The 24,010-nt window shown below is 41.6% G+C and overlaps 2 protein-coding genes across 3 annotated transcripts in view; both read left to right on the top strand.

Annotated features, from left to right (window-relative positions):
- The window catches only part of LOC146702343 (uncharacterized), a 44,597-nt gene that overhangs the window by 5,697 nt on the left and 14,890 nt on the right, over positions 1–24,010 (top strand). Inside the window, exon 2 of one of the 2 annotated variants that reach the window (XM_085468824.1) lies at positions 10,901–11,006. In XM_085468824.1, the coding sequence (XP_085324950.1) occupies positions 10,989–11,006 (18 nt within the window). In that variant the 5' untranslated portion in view covers positions 10,901–10,988. Of the gene's footprint in view, positions 1–10,877; positions 11,007–24,010 lie in introns of both variants that reach the window. The other variant, XM_085468825.1, reaches the window with a different exon arrangement.
- On the top strand, positions 14,663–23,031 carry LOC146702345 (uncharacterized). Its single transcript, XM_085469270.1, has 5 exons — positions 14,663–14,872; positions 15,763–16,429; positions 18,330–18,421; positions 20,504–20,918; positions 22,820–23,031. The coding sequence occupies exons 1-5, from the start codon at positions 14,663–14,665 to the stop codon at positions 23,029–23,031; spliced, it is 1,596 nt and encodes a 531-aa protein (XP_085325396.1).

The raw sequence follows: 24,010 nt of genomic DNA, 5'->3' as shown, positions 1-24,010 counted from the left end.
TTTACAGGGACTTACGACCTTGATCAGTCCCCACAGGTAGCTCTCCTCAGCCAATTATAATCTGGAAAGCCGCCTTATATTTGCTCTTCCCGAGAATTTTCAGCGCCGTTATTCACTGTTGCAGGCCTGCTTAAAACAGAAATGAAAAACTAGAGCTGATTGTTAGCTCATAAAAACAAAACAAAATCACCTGACAGGTTTTCTTTAAGTGCACTGTTACAAAATAATGGGCCCCTCCCAGACATGTCCATGTTTCCTAAAACTCCCTCTATTAAAAACAAAAATAACAACAACAACCTACCTGACAGAATCAACCCATCACCACAACAACCTTAAACACACAAGTCTTGCCACCACATAATTTCACCTCCTCAATACACCAAAAGTCTCATTAAACCCACTCAATTTGCACACAAAAATCACCCCCTTTGTCATATGGCTTCTTCTATTCCTCAATTACAAACACAAATGTATTTTATTAAACATTCACACCATTGTATCATTCATACAAAATAGCAAGCTGTTCTTCATTGCCTGTGTTTGTGTTCTTAGCCAGGTTTAATCAGTGTCTATGCATTGAACTCCATGAGCTTGTCTTGTCTTTATAAGGTTAATGCATTTTCTGTTTGTGTATGTGAATTTGCATATGGTGCTTTTGCAGTGTGTCAGACTCCTTCATAATTTTGCCTTTAAACAGTCAATTTTCTCCTCCCCAAATTTACTAACCCAAATTCTGATTTCCTACCTTAAATAGCAGCATTCCTTGTCCTCAGCCAGAAGGTAGGGCTCCACTTGCCACTTTCCACCTCCACCTCAGCCCAGCGGCCTTACCCGTCAGGTCCCGTCTTCTTACTGAAGCCGAGAGTAATCGTGACTGTGCCTGCCTTAGGTTGTCCCAGGGTTTCGAGGTGGGATCTTACCCGTCATGGGCTATCCAGCCTTCCATACTCGCCTGATACGGGGCCCAAGTGGGCAGGGGAGGGAACACACTGGCTCTGGGAATTAAAGGAATGTAAGCTGCTTCCTTCATGGCATCTTATATTAAACTATCTCACTTCTGACTCCTTCCTAGAATAATTTCACATATGGCACTTTGTGTATGTGTGTTTTCTATTCATTAATGTAATTGTCAGTTATTTTCTCTCTTTATTTTATTTTATTTATCTGTTTCTTTATAACGTTCTACTTTAGTTCTGCTAAACCTTCATGTAAAAACAATACTCCCTTATTTCACGCACACACTCTGCATTTTGCCTACGCACACACTTCTCTCTCAGACTTCCTCTGTTCACACATCACCTTGCACTCACTCTACTATCAACTTTCATAGTGTTATTATAATTTAGTATTTTGTACACCTCACACAGAATCATTCAAATCGAGTACTCACAGCATTCACATCACAACCTTCAACTTTCACTTTCGATCCTGCAAGACGCAGAGATGGACATCTCCTTCACCTAACATAAAACTAAATTACCATATCAACATACAATTACTGAAATTCAACTCAAATACACCGTTTGTTTTAATAAAGTCAAAGAGTAAACGGGTGTACCAAGTGTATGTACTTATGTGTTTTAAACTGAAAGAAAAAGAAACTCAAACTCTTATAACATCACTCATGCATCTCTTAAATTAAAAACACTTTCAAACTTTAAAACCTCCTACTTTACATCACCAAAGAAATACCTCTCACACCTTTATTCATCATTCCAAACCTTCTAGTCACCGCATTCACACACTTAAAGTGTGACCAGAGTTGAGGAATATAACTCAACACTTTCCTAAGAGTATTTTAGACATGCTTGTCATAATCAAAAAGAGCAAGTAAAAAACAAACAAACAAAAAATTGAAACCTCCATTAATTCTCACCGCACACACAAGAAATTGAAAAAATAAAACCCACCAGCAACTAATGCTGGAGAAAAGTTACTACTGAAAGTCATGTGTTAGTCTTAAGTATATACAGTGCACTCAATATATTTATATATCTACATCCAAACTCAGTCAATTACTATACATCCACTACGGCAACTCAAAACTTTATTTATAGTCCTCTAATAAACATAAATGGCATTTGAAACACACACTCAACAATGTTTGCAGCAGTATTTGTAAAACCAACTATGGTTTAAACAGTTCACTGCTTACTCATTTGCATTTTCACTCACACACCGTCTGAAAATAGCTCCAGCATTGCCTCAGACTCCTTTCACACAGAGATCTCTTATTTTATATTACAAAGACATCTTATATTTACAACCACTGTCAGATCTGTCAGCTTTAGCGCCTACCCAATTTCGACAAATTTGAAATAACCACCCAGCGGATGAACTCCCTGAGTTTTTTGCGACCAATTAACCAGTATCAAGACTTTAACTGTTTCTGGCCTCATCTCTAAAATCCCTAACTCAATTTAAAAGCGTCAACCAACCCAAACTTTGCCTGAAGCTCTATTTTTGGCATTTCACAGCCAAGGCTTACCTCGAAGTGTTAAGTTAAAGTTACACGCCCGAAGACCAACTTCTCCTGTCCAAAAAAGCGCAGATACCGTTCCAAACGGTAAGGAGACTAACTCCTAGTTATTCTGGAGTGCCCCAAGCTCCACAGTGACCAACTGACTATCCCTCTTCGAGGACAATGCCTAAGCGTCCTTGGCATTGGCAAGCGTTACCTCTGAGCACTGCGCTTCCTAGCAGACTCGAACTGCCGTTCTAGAATAATTTATAATACTTTGAAACAACAATCAACACCCAACAAAGTGTATGACTGAGGCAGATCGACCCTGATGGACAATGGGGACTCTAACCCACAAAATGACCAACCAAGGTCTGACCTAATGACCAACCGGGACTTTAACCCACAAAATGACCAAATACCCTACCAAACTACTTGAGACTCTAACTCAATTTCTTTGGGACTTCAACCCAGTATTTAAACTTTTCCTGGCAGACTCTAACTGCTTTAGCAGACTTTACTGCTTTCATTTCTTCTTTCTTCTTAGCAGAACTCTAACTGCTTCAACTCATGAGATTTTTCATCAAAATCAAAACAGACATCCACCAGTAACTTCAGTGAGTAGACTTAAATTTTATCATGTCCAATTTGGCACACTTTGGAAATAATTCAACAGGTAGTGCCTTACCTTTTGGATAAGCCGGCTTATGCCCACTCACTTCGACCACTGGAATTCATGTCTGCCCGTCAGACCACCTCAGAGACCACCAAATTTCTCCATCTAAACCTCCAATTCTCCCTCCTCAACCACCGGACGAAGCCCCCAAATGTTAAGATTCAAAGTTGAGGAAGGAGAGTACACACCACCCATGGTCCAGTAGGTCTTTTGTCAAACAATGATTTTAATGAACACACGTGTGGGAAGACAACTCTGTACGCAGACAGGAAGTAGTCTTCGACTTAATCAAAGCATGAACAGACATTTTATAGCATCAGGGTTTATTTACTGACGCCCCTTCATGCGTCACCGGTACATTTTATACATAGATCAGATCAACATCATCATGACTTTTCACCCAGAAAATCATCTTCTATTTTCATGGCTTGGTACTTTCCGTTCTTATCTTAAAATGAATTGTTCCTCTTTCTTGCCGAGACAACAAGGACGGTTCCTCTAAATAAATTTAACTCTATGTGTGTGTGTGTCACGACCTCACATGCTCTTTCTCAATTCACCTGTTGCACTTCTGACCTTTTACCAGACCAGAAGCTCACTGAGACTATGTGTATGTCTTCTACTAAATAAATGTTTTAACCAAGAACCTCTACTAAAACCTTAATATAAAATGATCTGATATATAAGTGTTTTGTAAGCATGTATTGCAATTCCTTCTATGGCTCCAGGTCACTTGCACAATAGATTGTCCGAACATCGCGCCGAACAAAGCTTCCGACCCCCAATTAATTGACCGAGCTCCAACTCTTTAATAAGCACAGATATGCATTGTGTATAAAATAGTCATAACTGCTTAAGGCCTTCTTAAAGCTATCTGTTACATTGTTAAAGCCTCGTCTTAGCCTGCGGCTCAAAATAACTATCTGCTTTCACTTCTGCATACAACTTCCTGTCAGCCTGCAACTCAGTCTTTCTGAAAGAGACACTGTTTAACCCCTGAATGCAATATAAACTCCAGATTTTATTATTAATGCAATGGTAATGATGACAATTATTTAACAATAGCAGTAAAATAATTTCCCTGCTCCACAGTGTATATATATATGTGTGTATATATATATATGTGTGTATATATATATATATATATATATATGTATATATATATGTATATATATATATATGTATATGTGTATATATATGTATATGTGTATATATATGTATATGTGTATATATATGTATATGTGTATATATATGTATATGTGTGTGTATATATATATATATATATATATATATATATATATATATATATATATATATATATATAGAAAAGAACATCAGTAAAAACATTCACATACAAGGGCTACAAGGACATACAAAGTTTTGTCAAAATCAGAAACGGCATACTTTATTAATCCCTAAAGGAAATTATCATAATCATAAGCAAAATGTACAAAGGAGTATATTGCTCAGTGGCATATTTCACTATTTTGTGATTGGAGGCTCTGTTTTTGCATTGACCTTTTAACAAATGTTCATTTGCTTCAAGTCTTTTTGCTTGTCAGGGTACCGTTCTACAAGTATACAATAGTTATATATACTAACATAATTCAATTCAGTTTTTTTCCCATTGCATTAATTTATGTGCATTTTGATTATTTTTGTTTTCTAGCTTTGTACTTGTTTGTTGCTTTTATTCTCTGGTGTTCTTCAGTATCGTTTATCTGACACTTCTATTCTATTTGATCAGTGATCCATGTTTGATGTATTTACTGACTGTATTAATGTTAATGTTATCAGTTTGAGTCATCTTGTTCCAAGACAATACATCTGGTGATTGTGATGACCAAAAACCTCAAAATGTGGTTGTACAAATTTATTTTTTTCTTTTAACAAGGTGTTTTAAAACAAAACATGGTTGTAAAATCTCAACACACTCACATAATACAACTCATAAATTCTTTAAAATTGTATACAAACCTTCAACATGCATGTAAAGGTTGATAGTAGCATTCTTGAAATTTAAAGCTGTGACTAAACTTCTAATAATACTGAACTAACAACAGTCTTGGCACTGTATTCTTTTTAAGCTGCACAACCACAATTACAGTAATTGAAATTTTTCAAGAGGCCTTGTTGATATTTTAGGATTGTCTCTCAAGAAAACGAACAAGGTTGCAAAATAAATCTATACCATTATTGCCATCATCTTCAAATGGATCAAAGGTCTGTTGAAGTGTAACCATCATGGTGTCACTGATGGAAATGTTAACTGATGGAACAACGACATTATTGTTTGTCTCCAGCTCTGGCAGTGGTCTGCATTCATCAATACCAAAGTCATTTTCACAAATACCATTCATATTTGGGTTATGTATTCCTGCATTGTTGATAATGCCCCTTTGCCACAGCTGAAGAGGGGTTTGCCCTCCTTGTGTTGAAAGTCCATGGTTATTCCACTGGTTCTGAAATTCTGTGGCAGCTCTTTGAATGCATGGCAAATATATATAATGAAGACAAAATAAATGGACCTCATTAAGTGAATCTAATACACCATGCTCCTCCATAAAATTGAAAAGATTAACAAAATGATATGAGACCACTCGATTTAATTCTGCCCATAATCGCTCAATTCTTTGATTATGCACTGACCTGCCAGTGATAACACTATGCCTGTTCAGTCCTTGCCTGTAAAGCATGAAACAGGCAACACCAGTGTTTTCTAGTCCGTGATCACATCTCACTCTGGATGGCATTCCAAAGTTCTGAACACCAACCATGAACAGTGACAAAACACTTGATGCCCTGTTGTTATCTAAACACGCAAGGTAGATGTTGGTTCTACTGAAACCATCCACACAGCCATGGAACACCATCCTCCATCTCACAAGTTTGTGGTTTTCATCTATATGCCTATAGAAAAATGAAATAAGTAGAAGTTATGTATGGGGAAACTATGACATGGTCGAGGATATGCACAAGTTTGAGTAAATAAAACAATGAGTTATTTTTCTTTAGATAATCCATTTCGCTATAGACTTAGAATCAGGACTGTTTTTCTGTTAGAATTTTCTCACCATAACTGATTGGGGAAAGGAACACTGTACAGTCGTCGACGTATTGCATTGCGTCTTCTGAGGGAACGTCCAAAGGGGTCAATTTCTTGTAGACTTTGTCTTACATGCCACCTTTGGATGCGTAACCCACGTGATCTCAAGCTGTCATGCACATATCGTTCACCTGCATTTGTGGTATACTGAAGAATTTCCCTAACAACCCTGTTCAGGTTTTCATCGGAAAATGTTGCATAAGTCAGTGGCTCAATGCCAAGGTCCTCTCTGTGCCTGTACAGAGTACGGGAGCTAACCCCTAAACATGTTGCAATGCTTTGCCAGTTCATTCCAAGAGATACTAAATGAGATATTTGCTCTCTTGAAATGCTGTATCGCGGTCGACCTTGAGAGCAAGTCATGAGAGGTGGAGGTAACAAGACAAGTCTGTTCTCAGATATAGTTCGTTGACTGGTTTCATAAGCAGTCAGTAAAAAAATTAGCCATCCATTTAAGGACTGTAATGTATTCACTGCTTCTCTATTTCTTGCATCGTCAACAAATCTTGAGATGGACAAAATTCCAGATAAGGTTTGAATGTGATCACCAAGTTCTCTATGGAGCCTCTGACGAACAAAAGAATCTGTAGCTTCTCTTTGAATTTGTTCCAAACATTCTAATACATTATTTAAAAAAGTTCTAATGTCATTTTCATTACTACTTACTCGACAAATTAACTGCAATACTAGCAAAGAAAGCAGGATGACTTTGAACAGCTTCATTGCTTGGTTCTTCTGGTTTAGGTCTGGGTATGTCAAGTAAGTTCTCCAAGTGTATCACATTTCCTGGTTTAAGAATAACTTCCTGCTTAAAGGATGAACTTCCTGTGTTAGGAAATGCAGATGTGAATGTCAGAGTGTATGTATGCAAGGGTAAAGGATAAACACTGGGATTGTATGTATATATGAGTATAGGAGTACAAATATATATGTGTTGAAAGGTAAAGGGTGTGTGTGTGTGTGTGTGTGTGTGTGTGTGTGTGTATGTGTGTATATATATATATATATATATATATATATATATATATATATATATATGACTAGAAAGGGCTGCACCTGCAAGGAGAATAAATATACAGTGGGGCAAAAAAGTATTTAGTCAGCCACCGATTGTGCAAGTTCCCCCACTTAAAATGATGACAGAGGTCAGTAATTTGCACCAGAGGTACACTTCAACTGTGAGAGACAGAATGTGAAAAAAAAATCCATGAATCCACATGGTAGGATTTGTAAAGAATTTATTCGTAAATCAGGGTGGAAAATAAGTATTTGGTCACCTCAAACATGGAAAATCTCTGGCTCTCACAGACCTGTAACGTCTTCTGTAAGAAGCTTTTCTGTCCCCCACTCGTTACCTGTATGAATGGCACCTGTTTGAACTCATCATCTGTATAAAAGACACCTGTCCACAGCCTCAAACAGTCAGACTGCAAACTCCGCCATGGCCAAGACCAAAGAGCTTTCGAAGGACACCAGGAAAAGTATTGTAGACCTGCACCAGACTGGGAAGAGTGAATCTACAATAGGCAAGCAGCTTGGTGTGAAAAAATCAACTGTGGGAGCAATCATCAGAAAATGGAAGACATACAAGACCACTGATAATCTCCCTCGATCTGGGGCTCCACGCAAGATCTCATCCCGTGGGGTCAAAATGATCATGAGAACGGTGAGCAAAGATCCCAGAACCACACGGGGGGACCTGGTGAATGACCTGCAGAGAGCTGGGACCAAAGTAACAAAGGTCACCATCAGTAACACACTACAACGGCAGGGAATCAAATCCCGCAGTGCCAGACGTGTTCCGCTGCTGAAGCCAGTGCATGTCCAGGGCCGTCTGAAGTTTGCCAGAGAGCACATGGATGATACAGCAGAGGATTGGGAGAATGTCATGTGGTCAGATGAAACCAAAGTAGAACTTTTTGGTATAAACTCAACTCGTCGTGTTTGGAGGAAGAAGAATACTGAGTTGCATACCAAGAACACCATACCTACTGTGAAGCATGGGGGTGGAAACATCATGCTATGGGGCTGTTTTTCTGCCAAGGGGACAGGACGACTGATCCGTGTTAAGGACAGAATGAATGGGGCCATGTATCGTGAGATTTTGAGCCAAAACCTCCTTCCATCAGTGAGAACTTTGAAGATGAAACGAGGCTGGGTCTTCCAACATGACAATGATCCAAAACACACCGCCCGGGCAACAAAGGAGTGGCTCCGTAAGAAGCATTTGAAAGTCCTGGAGTGGCCTAGCCAGTCTCCAGACCTCAACCCCATAGAAAATCTGTGGCGGGAGTTGAAAGTCCGTGTTGCTCGGCGACAGCCCCAAAACATCACTGCTCTCGAGAAGATCTGCATGGAGGAATGGGCCAAAATACCAGCTACTGTGTGTGCAAACCTGGTAAAGACCTATAGTAAACGTTTGACCTCTGTTATTGCCAACAAAGGTTATGTTACAAAGTATTGAGTTGTAAAGCAAATCAAATCAAATCAAATTCAAATTTTATTTGTCACGTACACAGTCATACACAGTACGATATGTAGTGAAATGCTTGGACAACTGCTCGTGACCTAAAGAGAACAAAAAAGGAAAAGGCTATGAATAAGATAGGAAATAAATATGAAAAATTAAAAAGGGTAAATTTAACTAGGAAGGAATAAAATATAAATTAAGGTTAAAAATGAAATAACTGTACAACACAAATTAGAATGAAGGGTAAATTTAACTGGGAAGAATAAGATAAAGATAAATATATAAATTAAAGTTGAAAATAAAATAACTGTACAACAAAATACACAATACACAATATAGAACTATATAAGAATGTATGAAGAAATCTAAATATAAATAAATATATACACAATAACAGCAGCTGTACAAGTATTAACCGGAAATGAAGAATATAGTGACCAGTGTTGTGCAAAACCAAAGTCCAGTGTGTGTGTAAGAATTGTATTTTTGTTATTGACCAAATACTTATTTTCCACCCTGATTTACGAATAAATTCTTTACAAATCCTACCATGTGGATTCATGGATTTTTTTTTCACATTCTGTCTCTCACAGTTGAAGTGTACCTCTGGTGCAAATTACTGACCTCTGTCATCATTTTAGGTGGGGGGAACTTGCACAATCGGTGGCTGACTAAATACTTTTTTGCCCCACTGTATGTCAGCATAAAAATATGTAGCATTAAGAAAAAAAAAAAAATTTCCAACATAAATGAAGACAGGAAACTAAACAGCAGTGACGTTTGTAGGGTTACTGAAGTTGGGCTAGCTGGTATATAATGATGTGCTACGTGATTGCTAGCGACACAGCTATGTTAGCATAACATAAACAGTGAAGCTGGAGGACGAACACTAACACTTTTCCACTTATAAAAGTTAACGTGAAGTTTCCTGATGGTTAGAGACAAATGCAATCGCATGGCAGGATGCTATAAACGGACCAAACTTCAGTCAGGAGAACAACTGAGATAATCCATCCACATTACGAAGTTAGCCATTAATATACTGCAACAACATGGGAATAGAGCAGCTGTGATAGAATACAGCATTAAGGAATCAATGGTACAGAAGTGGAGGAAGCAAGAAGAATGAGTTGAATAAGGTTTGATTTCTCTGACTGCTTTGTTTCACTTAATGTGCCTTATAATCCCGTGCACCTTATGGTCTGAAAAATACGTATTTGCAATTTTATTTGCCACACTGCAGTTTAATGTTGCAAAGCACTTCTTTTTAACTTCAGTGGATATTATACATGGTTATGCTCAGGATATGTCAGCACATTTCTACTGGAAATTTGCATTTGCACTGTTAAATTTTTATATAGCTTTAATGTACATAAAAAAACAGCTGCTTGTTTAAGTGAAAATAAATGGATGGGGGGTAGGGGGGTGGGGGTTGCGCTAGTAAAGTTGTGGAGTTGTATTTCGTCTCGCATCAATTATATCGTCAGTTATATCGTTATCGCAAATTGTCAAATCTATATCGTGATAAATATTTTTGGCCATATCGCCCTGCTCTAGTGCTTGGAAATGTTGTAGGTGGCTGAGTTTATGTTGCTACCAATGAGTCTGAGTGGGACTCCTTTTTTATGGATCTATGGAAGTTCATATATACAGGGTGTAGGGCTGCCACGATTAGTCGACTAGTCACGATTATGTCGACTATCAAAATCGTTGACAACTGATTTAATAGTCGACGTGTCGTTTGAAGCTTTGTAAGATCACAAAAGATGCAGGAATAAGTAGCAGGATTTAAGAGTGTAATCACGGACTGAAACAGAAGATGGCAGCACTGCACATACAAGGATGCCAGCTGCCGTTAAACCCCGAAGAAGTAGTAGAAGCTGTGTCCCAGAATTCATAGCGCAACCCAGCTCAGTTTCCAACAATGGCGGCAGCTAGTTAGTTTTAATATTATTCTTATTATTCTTTCTGGGTCACAAAATAAACGTTTAACATATTTTCAGGCGAGAATGTAGCTGTGTAAACCTCAAATATCTTTTCAAGTTCTTGTAGGCAGCTGATGACTTTCTTTTTGTAGTTGCTTCTGGGGTTTCACCTTGAAGCTTCATAGGTATTGTTGTCACTGAGTGTAGTAATGTTAATTTGCTCTGCTTCTTCTTGTCAGGGACACATACTTTTGTGTCCCAGCTGAGTAACAGGAGGAGAAGAGTCTGGTGGAGCAGCAGAGGAACAGTTTCAGCCATTTGGACTCAGCTCAGCCACTACAGAGGAAACAATGACTTCAACACAGGAGGTGAGAAAAATATCTCAGTTACACTGTTATTGAAACTGTGTGCACAGCTGGTTGTTATCAGCAGCTTTATCTTTTTCATCCTGGGCTCCTCCATACAATACAGAATCTACGTTCACAAACAAAAACCACAGAAGTTACAAGGAAATACAAAGATCATTTTTAAAAAATATTTTTTGGGGGATTTCTCCATAGTAGCAGACAATGACAAAAGGAAAAAGTACACAAGAACCAGAACAGAACAAAATAGAGCTCAGGCAATACAAAGTTCTGAGGCACATACAAGGCAGTTGAGGTAAACCACAACCCCACTAGGAATCAAAACAAACCAATAAGACCAATATTCAGGCAAATTAATTCAGTTTGGGAAAGCCCCGTAGCAAGGAGGATGACCATACAGGTCCAACGTATTTCAGATATGGGTCCCAGGTTCTGTGGAAAGAGTCCAAGGTGAAGTTGAGCATACAAGTTATATATTCATTGGGAATACAGTCCACAGTGTTATGCCAGAATTTCTTAGTTGGGATTGCTGGCCTGCCCCAGAGGAGCAGGATATTCTTCCTGGCCGCAAAAGATAACAGCTGGAACAGTCTCTTGTGCTTGCCTTTGATAACCGAATTGTCCATTACTCCCAGTATGAGACAGAGAGGGTCCAGAAGAACAACAGAAAAGATCATATTTTATCAGCACACACTGAAACAACAATATCATCAGCTGAACTAAGAATTGTTTATTTATATTTCCTATCACTTTATAGCTTCACATAAAGACGAGCATGTACACAGCAATGTGTTAGATGTTTTATACCTAAGAGACAAATATTGTTTTTTTTAATATGTTGGCATTACTAAATCTGTCTGAATGCTTACAAATATGGGTACAAATTTCTTACAGGCTGTGAAAACTGTTTCTGATAGAATGAAGAGTAGACTGGTATATTAAATATTCCTTTATTGGGTGAGAAAATCAAACCATGTCATAACTGCTTTAAGTCATACAGAATAGATATCAGAGGCTTAAACAGGCTGACTTCTGCTAAATGGGTCAAACTGGGCAGAAAGTATACAAACACATAACATCCTTATACAGGGAGTGCAGAATTATTAGGCAAATGAGTATTTTGTCCACATCATCCTCTTCATGCATGTTGTCTTACTCCAAGCTGTATAGGCTCTAAAGCCTACTACCAATTAAGCATATTAGGTGATGTGCATCTCTGTAATGAGAAGGGGTGTGGTCTAATGACATCAACACCCTATATCAGGTGTGCATAATTATTAGGCAACGTCCTTTCCTTTGGCAAAATGGGTCAAAAGAAGGACTTGACAGGCTCAGAAAAGTCAAAAATAGTGAGATATCTTGCAGAGGGATGCAGCAGTCTCAAAATTGCAAAGCTTCTGAAGCGTGATCATCGAACAATCAAGCGTTTCATTCAAAATAGTCAACAGGGTCGCAAGAAGCGTGTGGAAAAACCAAGGCGCAAAATAACTGCCCATGAACTGAGAAAAGTCAAGCGTGCAGCTGCCAAGATGCCACTTGCCACCAGTTTGGCCATATTTCAGAGCTGCAACATCACTGGAGTGCCCAAAAGCACAAGGTGTGCAATACTCAGAGACATGGCCAAGGCAAGAAAGGCTGAAAGACGACCACCACTGAACAAGACACACAAGCTGAAACGTCAAGACTGGGCCAAGAAATATCTCAAGACTGGTTTTTCTAAGGTTTTATGGACTGATGAAATGAGAGTGAGTCTTGATGGGCCAGATGGATGGGCCCGTGGCTGGATTGGTAAAGGGCAGAGAGCTCCAGTCCCACTCAGACGCCAGCAAGGTGGAGGTGGAGTACTGGTTTGGGCTGGTATCATCAAAGATGAGCTTGTGGGGCCTTTTCGGGTTGAGGATGGAGTCAAGCTCAACTCCCAGTCCTACTGCCAGTTTCTGGAAGACACCTTCTTCAAGCAGTGGTACAGGAAGAAGTCTGCATCCTTCAAGAAAAACATGATTTTCATGCAGGACAATGCTCCATCACACGCGTCCAAGTACTCCACAGCGTGGCTGCAAGAAAGGGTATAAAAGAAGAAAAACTAATGACATGGCCTCCTTGTTCACCTGATCTGAACCCCATTGAGAACCTGTGGTCCATCATCAAATGTGAGATTTACAAGGAGGGAAAACAGTACACCTCTGAACAGTGTCTGGGAGGCTGTGGTTGCTGCTGCACGCAATGTTGATGGTGAACAGATCAAAACACTGACAGAATCCATGGATGGCAGGCTTTTGAGTGTCTTTGCAAAGAAAGGTGGCTATATTGGTCGCTGATTTGTTTTTGTTTTGTTTTTGAATGTCAGAAATGTATATTTATGAATGTGGAGATGTTATATTGGTTTCACTGGTAAAAATAAATAATTGAAATGGGTATATATTTGTTTTTTGTTAAGTTGCCTAATAATTATGCACAGTAATAGTCACCTGCACACACAGATATCCCCCTAAAATAGCTAAAACTAAAAACAAACTAAAAACTACTTCCACAAACATTCAGCTTTGATATTAATGAGTTTTTTGGGTTCATTGAGAACATGGTTGTTGTTCAATAATAACATTATTCCTCAAAAATACAACTTGCCTAATAATTCTGCACTCCCTGTATGTTCATATACTTATTTTTAAGGATTCGCGCGATTGCAGAGTGAAAGCAAAAAACGAGCGCAAATTCAAACGTGATTTCAATATGTCACATATTGACAGTGGCTCACCGATGCCAATGACATAATTACCCAGCTACATTTCCGAAAGAATGCAAAAGCATTGACATATATTTTTCCTTTCTATGACAGCCCAACGGGCAGGGCAGAGATAGATTTTGGTAGCCCGACTGGAAAAATCGCTAGCCCCGGGACGTCGGGCTAGCTATTTTGCGAGCCCTGGATGTAACACTATAGATCAACTTAGCTCAGAATATATAAAGCATATAAACAATTACAGCAATATGATGCAACTGTTAGGATGCCTGGGTCGTTGACCCAGGGTTTTTGAGTTTATTATATTATTTATCATCTCTAGTCTTTGGTTTCTTTGAGTTCTGTCTTATGGTTTATGTCTCTGTCTTTTCTAGTTGCTCTGTCTCCCCTGTCAGCTGTATCCCCTTGTCTAGTTCGCGTCTCTGTGTATCCTTAGTTGCTATATCCCCGTGTCCAGTCAGTGTCTGTGTCTGCCCTGGTCCCACGTCTCTGTTCCCTCTGTTGCAGTGCCTGCATGTGAGTCTGTGTCTTTAGTTCAGTCTGTGTTATGTTTCCTGTTTTACTTTGAAAGTCCGTGTCTCATGTATATGCGTCTGGTTTTGCTTCCTTTGTCTCGTTAGACCTGATTTGCCCCAGCTGTGTTTCCCTCCTGTTACCCATTCCCTGATTGCTCCCTCTGTGTATTTAAGCCCTGTGTTTCTCTGTGTCTGTGTCGTGGTCTACCCTAATTTATGCTGTGTGTGCTGTCTGCCTGCTCATGTATGTTTATTTGGATTTTTGGATTTTTGTTACGTTTGCCAGCAATAAAAGCTGAGTTTTGAAATACACTTTTGCCTCCGAGTGTCTGCACTTTGGGTCCTCCTTACCACCACTCCTGCCTGCACACAGCCCAAACGTGACAGAAGACCACGACCAGAACATGGACCCCGCAGACTCTTCAGCTTTTGAATTCAACACTGAGATGGTGCGGATGATTAAGCTTCTTGGCCGCATTGCTCAGGCCAATGATTTGAGGACTATGGCAGTTAGGCTAAGTGCCATAGATGCTATCATTCGGAGCAACCCTCGGCTTACTCAGCTTTCTACGGACACTGTGCTGGGCAGCTCCATAGCTGCCTGGAGGGAGCAAGTCAGGGCTGGCGAGCTTGCTCTCTCTACCTCCACTTCTTTACCGCCGCTCCAGGACAACACACACTCACCACCTGCCTCATTGCTACCACAGACTTCCTCTCCTTCCTCATGCAGGCCGGGACCTTGTTCGCCTGTCCATTCGCCTGCCTTTTTCCTGGCGGCTATGTGGTCGGAGGATGAGGAGGAGGTCTCTACATTTCTCCACCGGTTCCTGTTCCCTCGTCTAGAAGGAAGCGACGCCACCGTCACTCCTCTCCTCGGTCATCCATCCAGCAACCAGCCTCCGCTGGAGGGTCCGAGGGGCCCGTCCAGCAACCAGCCTCCGCTGGAGGGTCCGAGGGGCCCGTCCAGCAAGCTGCCTCCGCTGGAGGGTCCGAGGAACTGCTTCAGCCGTCTGTTCCTGCTGGAGGGTCCGAGGGGCCCGTCCAGCAACCTGCCTGGCAGGTCGCCGCACTGCTACAAACTGGATTAGTAGTGGTGGTTTTTCTTTCACATAGGGTTTTAGGTAGCACCTCGTTTCCTGACTTAGATTGTTTTGTTTGTTATTTTGGCCTGTGTTCACCCCGGACTTAACATTTCAGTGTAGACACAAATAAACCACCGTTCACTTCAAAGATTGGCTTCTGGGTATGATTTGGGGGACCCGGGTGGGGTCACTTCCTTTCTTACCCTTATGTTATGGTCCTGTACCCCTAGACTGGGGAACAGCACACCTACAATGTCTCCAAAAAGTCGATTCTGTCCAGATTGGACAAGCTTAAAAACACACCAAGTCATCCACCTACAATGTGTTTGTTGACATCTTGGATCCCACTAATGGAGGCAGTTTCAGTTTAGTCCATGACTGCATTTCACTCACTGCCTCTGTTTGTATCTCTGTCACTGCAGGACCAACACGGAGTGAGAAGTCAGCCCTCTCAGGAGGCCGACAAACCTCACAGAAGAAAGGGAGAGAAAAAATACAGCTGTGATGAGTGTGGGAAGAATTTTACCCATCTTGGAAACTTTAAAGCACACCAACTGGTCCACAGTGGAGATAAACCGTACAGATGTGACTTGTGTGGAAAACGTTTTACCCAGAAAGGACACCTAAAATCACACCAGCTCATCCACAGTGGAGTTAAACCATACAGCTGTGAGTTGTGTGGAAAGTCTTTTACCCACCCTGCAAGCTTAAAAACACACCAAGTCATCCACGGTGGAGTTAAACCATACAGCTGTGAGTTATGTGGAAAGTCTTTTACCAACCCTGCAAGCTTAAAAACACACCAAGTCATCCACAGTGGAGTTAAACCATACAGTTGTGAGTTGTGTGGTAAAGCTTTTACTTGCAGTGGTAACTTACAGCGTCATCAACTCATCCACTCTGGAATCAAGGCGTACAGCTGTGGTCAATGCGGTAAAGCTTTTGCTCGGAGTAGCACCTTACAATGTCACCAAGTCACTCACTCTGGATTTAAACCGTACAGCTGCGACTTGTGTGGAAAGTCTTTTAACGATCCTTCAAACTTGAAAAAACACCAACTCATCCACAGTGGAGTTAAAGTGTACATAGGTGAGTTTTTTGTAAAGTCTTTTACCCAGGCTGGAGGCTTAAAAAGATACCAGTTCATCCACAGTGGACTTTAAGCGTATCCTTAGACTGGGGCTGAAAATAAAGTGGGGCTTGTACGCTCTTTTTGTTTGCCTTTTTTTTTTTGCTCATTGTGTTTTGTAGGTTTCCTTCAGCTTTTGGTTGGCAGCTTTCTTGTGGTGTAATGGGTAAACTAGCTGTAATTACTTTGATGTGTGTTATTTTGCACATCAACCCACCATGGCTAAGTTGGATCGATGCACCAAGGCAGATTTGTTGTTGGTGGCAAATTTTTTAATGTTGGTGTCCTCTTGAATCCAAAAAAGGCAGAAATTAAGCAGTGTCTGGCAGAGCAGATGGTGGAAAAAGGGGTAATTGCGAAGGTGAAACTTCGACCGGTTGATGCGTCTGGAGGTTTGGTGGTGGATGGAGGCTCCTGCTGCCGTTCAAGTCCCAAACATTATCCTGGCCAGACAATTACCAGAATTGATTACGGATGATCTTAAGCTTGCCCTTTGCCTGAAAGAGGTGGAGCTTTAGGCTAAAGCCAAAGAAGTTGAGCTACTGCATCTCCGAATAAGGCCTATGGAGCAATGTTACCTCTACCCCATTGAGTAAAAATGTGAGTAAAACTTGACTGATTCTCCTCTGACCAGTTTGATGCAAGAAAGCAAATTGCCTTAGTGCCACCTTTCAGAGAAAGTAAGGTTGACTCTTACTTTAATGCCTTTGAACGCATCGCAACCACTTTAAAATGGCCCAAGTACGTGTGGAGTTTGTTGTTGCAGTACAAATTGGTGGGGAAAGCACAAGAAGTGTGCACGAGCTTATCCATTAATCACAGTCGGGATTGTGAAATTGTGAAATCCACTATTTTAGTGTTTTCTGAGTTAGTTCATGAGGCATGTTGCCAAATGTTTCGGTCCTGCGAAAAATCTGCCAACCAAACACATGTAGATAAGTTTGATAAGTAGTTAGGTGCAAGTAAAGTGAAGGATTTTACTTAGCTAAGACAATTGGTTCTGTTGGAAGAATTCAAAACGTGTCTTCCAAAAAATGTTGTTATGTACCTCAATGAGCAAAAGGTGGATTCAGCTGCTGTTCTCGCAGATGAGTTTCTGTTGACCCATTGCGCTACATTTTCAGCTGTGTGAATATACTCCGTTGTCTGTGCCTGCGAGGAGCTTAAGGGTTTCTCCTGCACATCAAACACACCCTGATCCAGTTCCCATGAACGTTCGTGAATGCTTTTATTGCCATGACACCAGCCATGTCATTGCTAATTGTCTATCACTTCGTCCCTAAGAGCAAACTCAAACCTGGAGAAAGCCAAAGAGTGTTGGTTTTCTCCAGGTTTGAGTCGGTTGGTCTCTATGCCTAATCCCGTCGGATCCTCCGGACCTTTCTTTTCAAAAGCGTTCGCCTCACCTACTGGAAAAGAGGAGGATCGTGTGCTGATTGTGATTTTGTGTGACACTGGGGCTACCAAGTCTCTCATTTTGGATAGCGCGTTGCCTTTTTCTAGTAACTCATTTTGTGGTGCTGATGCTCTCGTGTGGGGAGTGGATATGTATGTGTGTGTCACGGGCTCCGCTACACAGCGTTTTTCTACAGTCACCTCTCGTTTCGGGCCTGGTAGCAATTGGGGTGCGCCCTCGCTTGCACGTACAGGCGGTTACTATTATTCTGGGGAATGATCTAGCAAATGGAAAGATTTTCCCAATCTCCGAGGTAATTGAAAACCCCATCGATGATTTGGTTTTTGTTTCTGAATCTGCTGCTGGCAGTCTGCCCTCTGTTTTCCCTGCCTGTGTCGTCACATGTGTGTATAAGCGCAGATACAGTGATGTTGATTTGTCTGACTCTTTCCCGTGTTCTGAAGATGATCCTGTGAAAGCTGAGCCACCTGTGGAAAAAGAAGAAAAATGTGTGTCTGATAGCCTGCTACCTGCTACACCTGACCTGTCTATTGAGGTAAGCAAAGCAGATTTTGTCCATGTGCAACAGAATGATCCAACTCTGGCCAAATGTTTACTTGCTGTAAATTCCAACGAGCAAACCCCCATGTTTACAGCATTGGCAACAACGTGTTAATGCATAAATGGCACCCTCCCTCATCAAGTGATCTTGGGTGGAATGTATTTCAACAGGACATGGACAGTGTAGACACAAATAAACCACCGTTCACTTCAAAGATTGGCTTCTAGGTATGGTTTGGGGGACCCGGGCGGGGTCACTTCCTTTCTTACCCTTATGTTATGGTCCTGTACCCCTAGACTGGGGCACAGCACACCTACAGTGGGGCAAAAAAGTATTTAGTCAGCCACCGATTGTGCAAGTTCCCCCACTTAAAATGATGACAGAGGTCAGTAATTTGCACCAGAGGTACACTTCAACTGTGAGAGACAGAATGTGGAAAAAAAAATCCATGAATCCACATGGTAGGATTTGTAAAGAATTTATTCGTAAATCAGGGTGGAAAATAAGTATTTGGTCAATAACAAAAATACAACTCAATACTTTGTAACATAACCCTTGTTGGCAATAACAGAGGTCAAACGTTTACTATAGGTCTTTACCAGGTTTGCACACACAGTAGCTGGTATTTTGGCCCATTCCTCCATGCAGATCTTCTCGAGAGCAGTGATGTTTTGGGGCTGTCGCCGAGCAACACGGACTTTCAACTCCCGCCACAGATTTTCTATGGGGTTGAGGTCTGGAGACTGGCTAGGCCACTCCAGGACTTTCAAATGCTTCTTACGGAGCCACTCCTTTGTTGCCCGGGCGGTGTGTTTTGGATCATTGTCATGTTGGAAGACCCAGCCTCGTTTCATCTTCAAAGTTCTCACTGATGGAAGGAGGTTTTGGCTCAAAATCTCACGATACATGGCCCCATTCATTCTGTCCTTAACACGGATCAGTCGTCCTGTCCCCTTGGCAGAAAAACAGCCCCATAGCATGATGTTTCCACCCCCATGCTTCACAGTAGGTATGGTGTTCTTGGGATGCAACTCAGTATTCTTCGTCCTCCAAACACGACGAGTTGAGTTTATACCAAAAAGTTCTACTTTGGTTTCATCTGACCACATGACATTCTCCCAATCCTCTGCTGTATCATCCATGTGCTCTCTGGCAAACTTCAGACGGGCCTGGACATGCACTGGCTTCAGCAGCGGAACACGTCTGGCACTGCGGGATTTGATTCCCTGCCGTTGTAGTGTGTTACTGATGGTGACCTTTGTTACTTTGGTCCCAGCTCTCTGCAGGTCATTCACCAGGTCCCAACGTGTGGTTCTGGGATCTTTGCTCACCGTTCTCATGATGAGATCTTGCGTGGAGCCCCAGATCGAGGGAGATTATCAGTGGTCTTGTATGTCTTCCATTTTCTGATAATTGCTCCCACAGTTTATTTTTTCACACCAAGCTGCTTGCCTATTGTAGATTCACTCTTCCCAGTCTGGTGCAGGTCTACAATACTTTTCCTGGTGTCCTTCGAAAGCTCTTTGGTCTTGGCCATGGCGGAGTTTGGAGTCTGACTGTTTGAGGCTGTGGACAGGTGTCTTTTATACAGATGATGAGTTCAAACAGGTGCCATTCATACAGGTAACGAGAGGGGGACAGAAAAGCTTCTTACAGAAGACGTTACAGGTCTGTGAGAGCCAGAGATTTTCCTTGTTTGAGGTGACCAAATACTTATTTTCCACCCTGATTTACGAATAAATTCTTTACAAATCCTACCATGTGAATTCATGGATTTTTTTTTCACATTCTGTCTCTCACAGTTGAAGTGTACCTCTGGTGCAAATTACTGACCTCTGTCATCATTTTAAGTGGGGGAACTTGCACAATCGGTGGCTGACTAAATACTTTTTTGCCCCACTGTACAATGTCTCCAAAAAGTCGATTCTGTCCAGAGTGGACAAGCTTAAAAACACACCAAGTAATCCACCTACAATGTGTTTGTTGACATCTTGGATCCCACTAATGGAGGCAGTTTCAGTTTAGTCCATGACTGCATTTCACTCACTGCCTCTGTTTGTATCTCTGTCACTGCAGGACCAACACGGAGTGAGAAGTCAGCGCTCTCAGGAGGCCGACAAACCTCACAGAAGAAAGGGAGAGAAAAAATACAGCTGTGATGAGTGTGGGAAGAATTTTACCCATCTTGGAAACTTTAAAGCACACCAACTCGTCCACAGTGGAGTTAAACCGTACAGATGTGACTTGTGTGGAAAACGTTTTACCCAGAAAGGACACCTAAAATCACACCAGCTCATCCACAGTGGAGTTAAACCATACAGCTGTGAGTTGTGTGGAAAGTCTTTTACCCACCCTGCAAGCTTAAAAACACACCAAGTCATCCACGGTGGAGTTAAACCGTACAGCTGCGACTTGTGTGGAAAGTCTTTTAACAATCCCGCAGACTTGAAAAAACACCAACTGATCCACAGTGGAGTTAAAGTGTACATAGGTGAGTTTTTTGTAAAGTCTTTTACCCAGGCTGGAGGCTTAAAAAGATACCAGTTCATCCACAGTGGACTTTAAGCGTATCCTTAGACTGGGGCTGAAAATAAAGTGGGGCTTGTACGCTCTTTTTGTTTGCCTTATTTTTTTTTGCTCATTGTGTTTTGTAGGTTTCCTTCAGCTTTTGGTTGGCAGCTTTCTTGTGGTGTAATGGGTAAACTAGCTGTAATTACTTTGATGTGTATTATTTTGCACATCAACCCACCATGGCTAAGTTGGATCGATGCACCAAGGCAGATTTGTTGTTTGTGGCAAATTTGTTTAATGTTGGTGTCCTCTTAAATCCAAAAAAGGCAGAAATTAAGCAGTGTCTGGCAGAGCAGATGGTGGAAAAAGGGGTAATTGCGAAGGTGAAACTTCGACCGGTTGATGCGTCTGGAGGTTTGGTGGTGGATGGAGGCTCCTGCTGCCGTTCAAGTCCCAAACATTATCCTGGCCAGACAATTACCAGAATTGATTACGGATGATGTTAAGCTTGCCCTTTGCCTGAAAGAGGTGGAGCTTTAGGCTAAAGCCAAAGAAGTTGAGCTACTGCATCTCCGAATAAGGCCTATGGAGCAATGTTACCTCTACCCCATTGAGTAAAAATGTGAGTAAAACTTGACTGATTCTCCTCTGACCAGTTTGATGCAAGAAAGCAAATTGCCTTAGTGCCACCTTTCAGAGAAAGTAAGGTTGACTCTTACTTTAATGCCTTTGAACGCATCGCAACCACTTTAAAATGGCCCAAGGACGTGTGGAGTTTGTTGTTGCAGTGCAAATTGGTGGGGAAAGCACAGGAAGTGTGCACGAGCTTATCCATTGATCACAGTCGGGATTATGAAATTGTGAAATCCACTATTTTAGTGTTTTCTGAGTTAGTTCATGAGGCATGTTGCCAAATGTTTCGGTCCTGCGAAAAATCTGCCAACCAAACACATGTAGATAAGTTTGATAAGTAGTTAGGTGCAAGTAAAGTGAAGGATTTTACTTAGCTAAGACAATTGGTTCTGTTGGAAGAATTCAAAACGTGTCTTCCAAAAAATGTTGTTATGTACCTCAATGAGCAAAAGGTGGATTCAGCTGCTGTTCCGCAGATGAGTTTCTGTTGACCCATTACGCTACATTTTCAGCTGTGTGAATATACTCCGTTGTCTGCGCCTGCGAGGAGCTTAAGGGTTTCTCCTGCACATCAAACACACCCTGATCCAGTTCCCATGAACGTTCGTGAATGCTTTTATTGCCATGACACCAGCCATGTCATTGCTAATTGTCTATCACTTCGTCCCTAAGAGCAAACTCAAACCTGGAGAAAGCCAAAGAGTGTTGGTTTTCTCCAGGTTTGAGTCGGTTGGTCTCTATGCCTAATCCCGTCGGATCCTCCGGACCTTTCTTTTCAAAAGCGTTCGCCTCACCTACTGGAAAAGAGGAGGATCGTGTGCTGATTGTGATTTTGTGTGACACTGGGGCTACCAAGTCTCTCATTTTGGATAGCGCGTTGCCTTTTTCTAGTAACTCGTTTTGTGGTGCTGATGCTCTCGTGTGGGGAGTGGATATGTATGTGTGTGTCACGGGCTCCGCTACACAGCGTTTTCCTACAGTCACCTCTCGTTTCGGGCCCGGTAGCAATTGGGGTGCGCCCTCGCTTGCACGTACAGGCGGTTACTATTATTCTGGGGAATGATCTAGCAAATGGAAAGATTTTCCCAATCTCCGAGGTAATTGAAAACCCCATCGATGATTTGGTTTTTGTTTCTGAATCTGCTGCTGGCAGTCTGCCCTCTGTTTTCCCTGCCTGTGTCGTCACATGTGTGTATAAGCGCAGATACAGTGATGTTGATTTGTCTGACTCTTTCCTGTGTTCTGAAGATGATCCTGTGAAAGCTGAGCCACCTGTGGAAAAAGAAGAAAAATGTGTGTCTGATAGCCTGCTACCTGCTACACCTGACCTGTCTATTGAGGCAAGTAAAGCAGATTTTGTCCATGTGCAACAGAATGATCCAACTCTGGCCAAATGTTTACTTGCTGTAAATTCCAACGAGCAAACCCCCATGTTTACAGCATTGGCAACAACGTGTTAATGCATAAATGGCACCCTCCCTCATCAAGTGATCTTGGGTGGAATGTATTTCAACAGGTAGTTGTATCACAAAGGTTCCGACCCCAAGTAATCAGTCTTGCACATGACAGTTTCTCTGGACATTTAGGAATTAGAAAAACCATCGTATTCTGCATCACTTTTTGTGGCCAGGGTTAAAAACGGATGTAACTAGGTACTGCCGCTCCTTTCACCTTTATCAGGTCAGTGTAAAACCAACCAAGTTATTCCTCCCGCTCCATTGCATCTGATCCCGGCTTTAGGGGAACCATTTCAGCACATACTCATTGATTGTGTAGGACCGCTTCCCAAAAACAAAGTCAGGACGTTAGTATATTTTAACTTTGATGTGCGCCGCCACACGCTTCCCCGAGGCTATTCCGTTCCTCACTGTTAAAGTCAAAGCTGTTGTCAGAGTGCAAGTGAACTTTTTCTCCGCTTTCGGTTTGCCAAAATCTGTTCCAACAGACCGAGGGTCAAACTCAGAGGGCCTGGTGGCGCCAGTGTCCGGCAGCCTCGCCTCTGTCAGTACGCCCCAGGGTGGCTGTGGCTACAATGTAGCTTACCATCACCAGTAGGGATGGGTATCGTTTAGGTTTTATCCGATACCGGTGCCAAATCGGTACTTTTGAAACGGTGCCGGTGCTTAAACGGTGCTCAAACCGGTGCTTAAAGAATGGAGAACACAAACTTTGTCCAAAAACCTCTCATGTTCAGCTGTTTTTTTTTTTTTTTTTGTAAAAAGATAACAATGTTAGCCTTTTCTGCAGCTATAGGGCATATATGGTATCACTCTTGGCTGGAAGCAGTGCTTAAACAATGGAAAAAAAACACAAACTTTGTCCAAAATCCTCTCATGTTCAGCTGTTTCCCACTTTTTCTTTGGTCATTTTAGCCTTTTTGTCCAGGGTGAAGGGAGTATCTGCCATCAAACAAGAGGACAGCCGCATGTAGCTATGATG

The sequence above is a fragment of the Copadichromis virginalis genome, linkage group LG9, assembly GCF_057382275.1.
Source record: "Copadichromis virginalis isolate Kocher_CV1m ecotype Utaka linkage group LG9, C_Virginalis_male_GT1.1, whole genome shotgun sequence".
NCBI lineage: Eukaryota > Metazoa > Chordata > Actinopteri > Cichliformes > Cichlidae > Copadichromis > Copadichromis virginalis.
This window is presented reverse-complemented; position numbering and strand designations above follow the sequence as displayed.

Coding starts and splice junctions, on each gene's coding strand:
- LOC146702345 (XM_085469270.1), top strand. CDS start 14,663: ATGGACCCCGCAGACTCTTCAGCTTTTGAATTCAACACTGAGATGGTG. Junction 14,873..15,762: donor TAGCTGCCTGGAGGGAGCAA/GTCAGGGCTGGC, acceptor CTGTCACTGCAG/GACCAACACGGAGTGAGAAG. Junction 16,430..18,329: donor TGGAGTTAAAGTGTACATAG/GTGAGTTTTTTG, acceptor CGTGTTCTGAAG/ATGATCCTGTGAAAGCTGAG.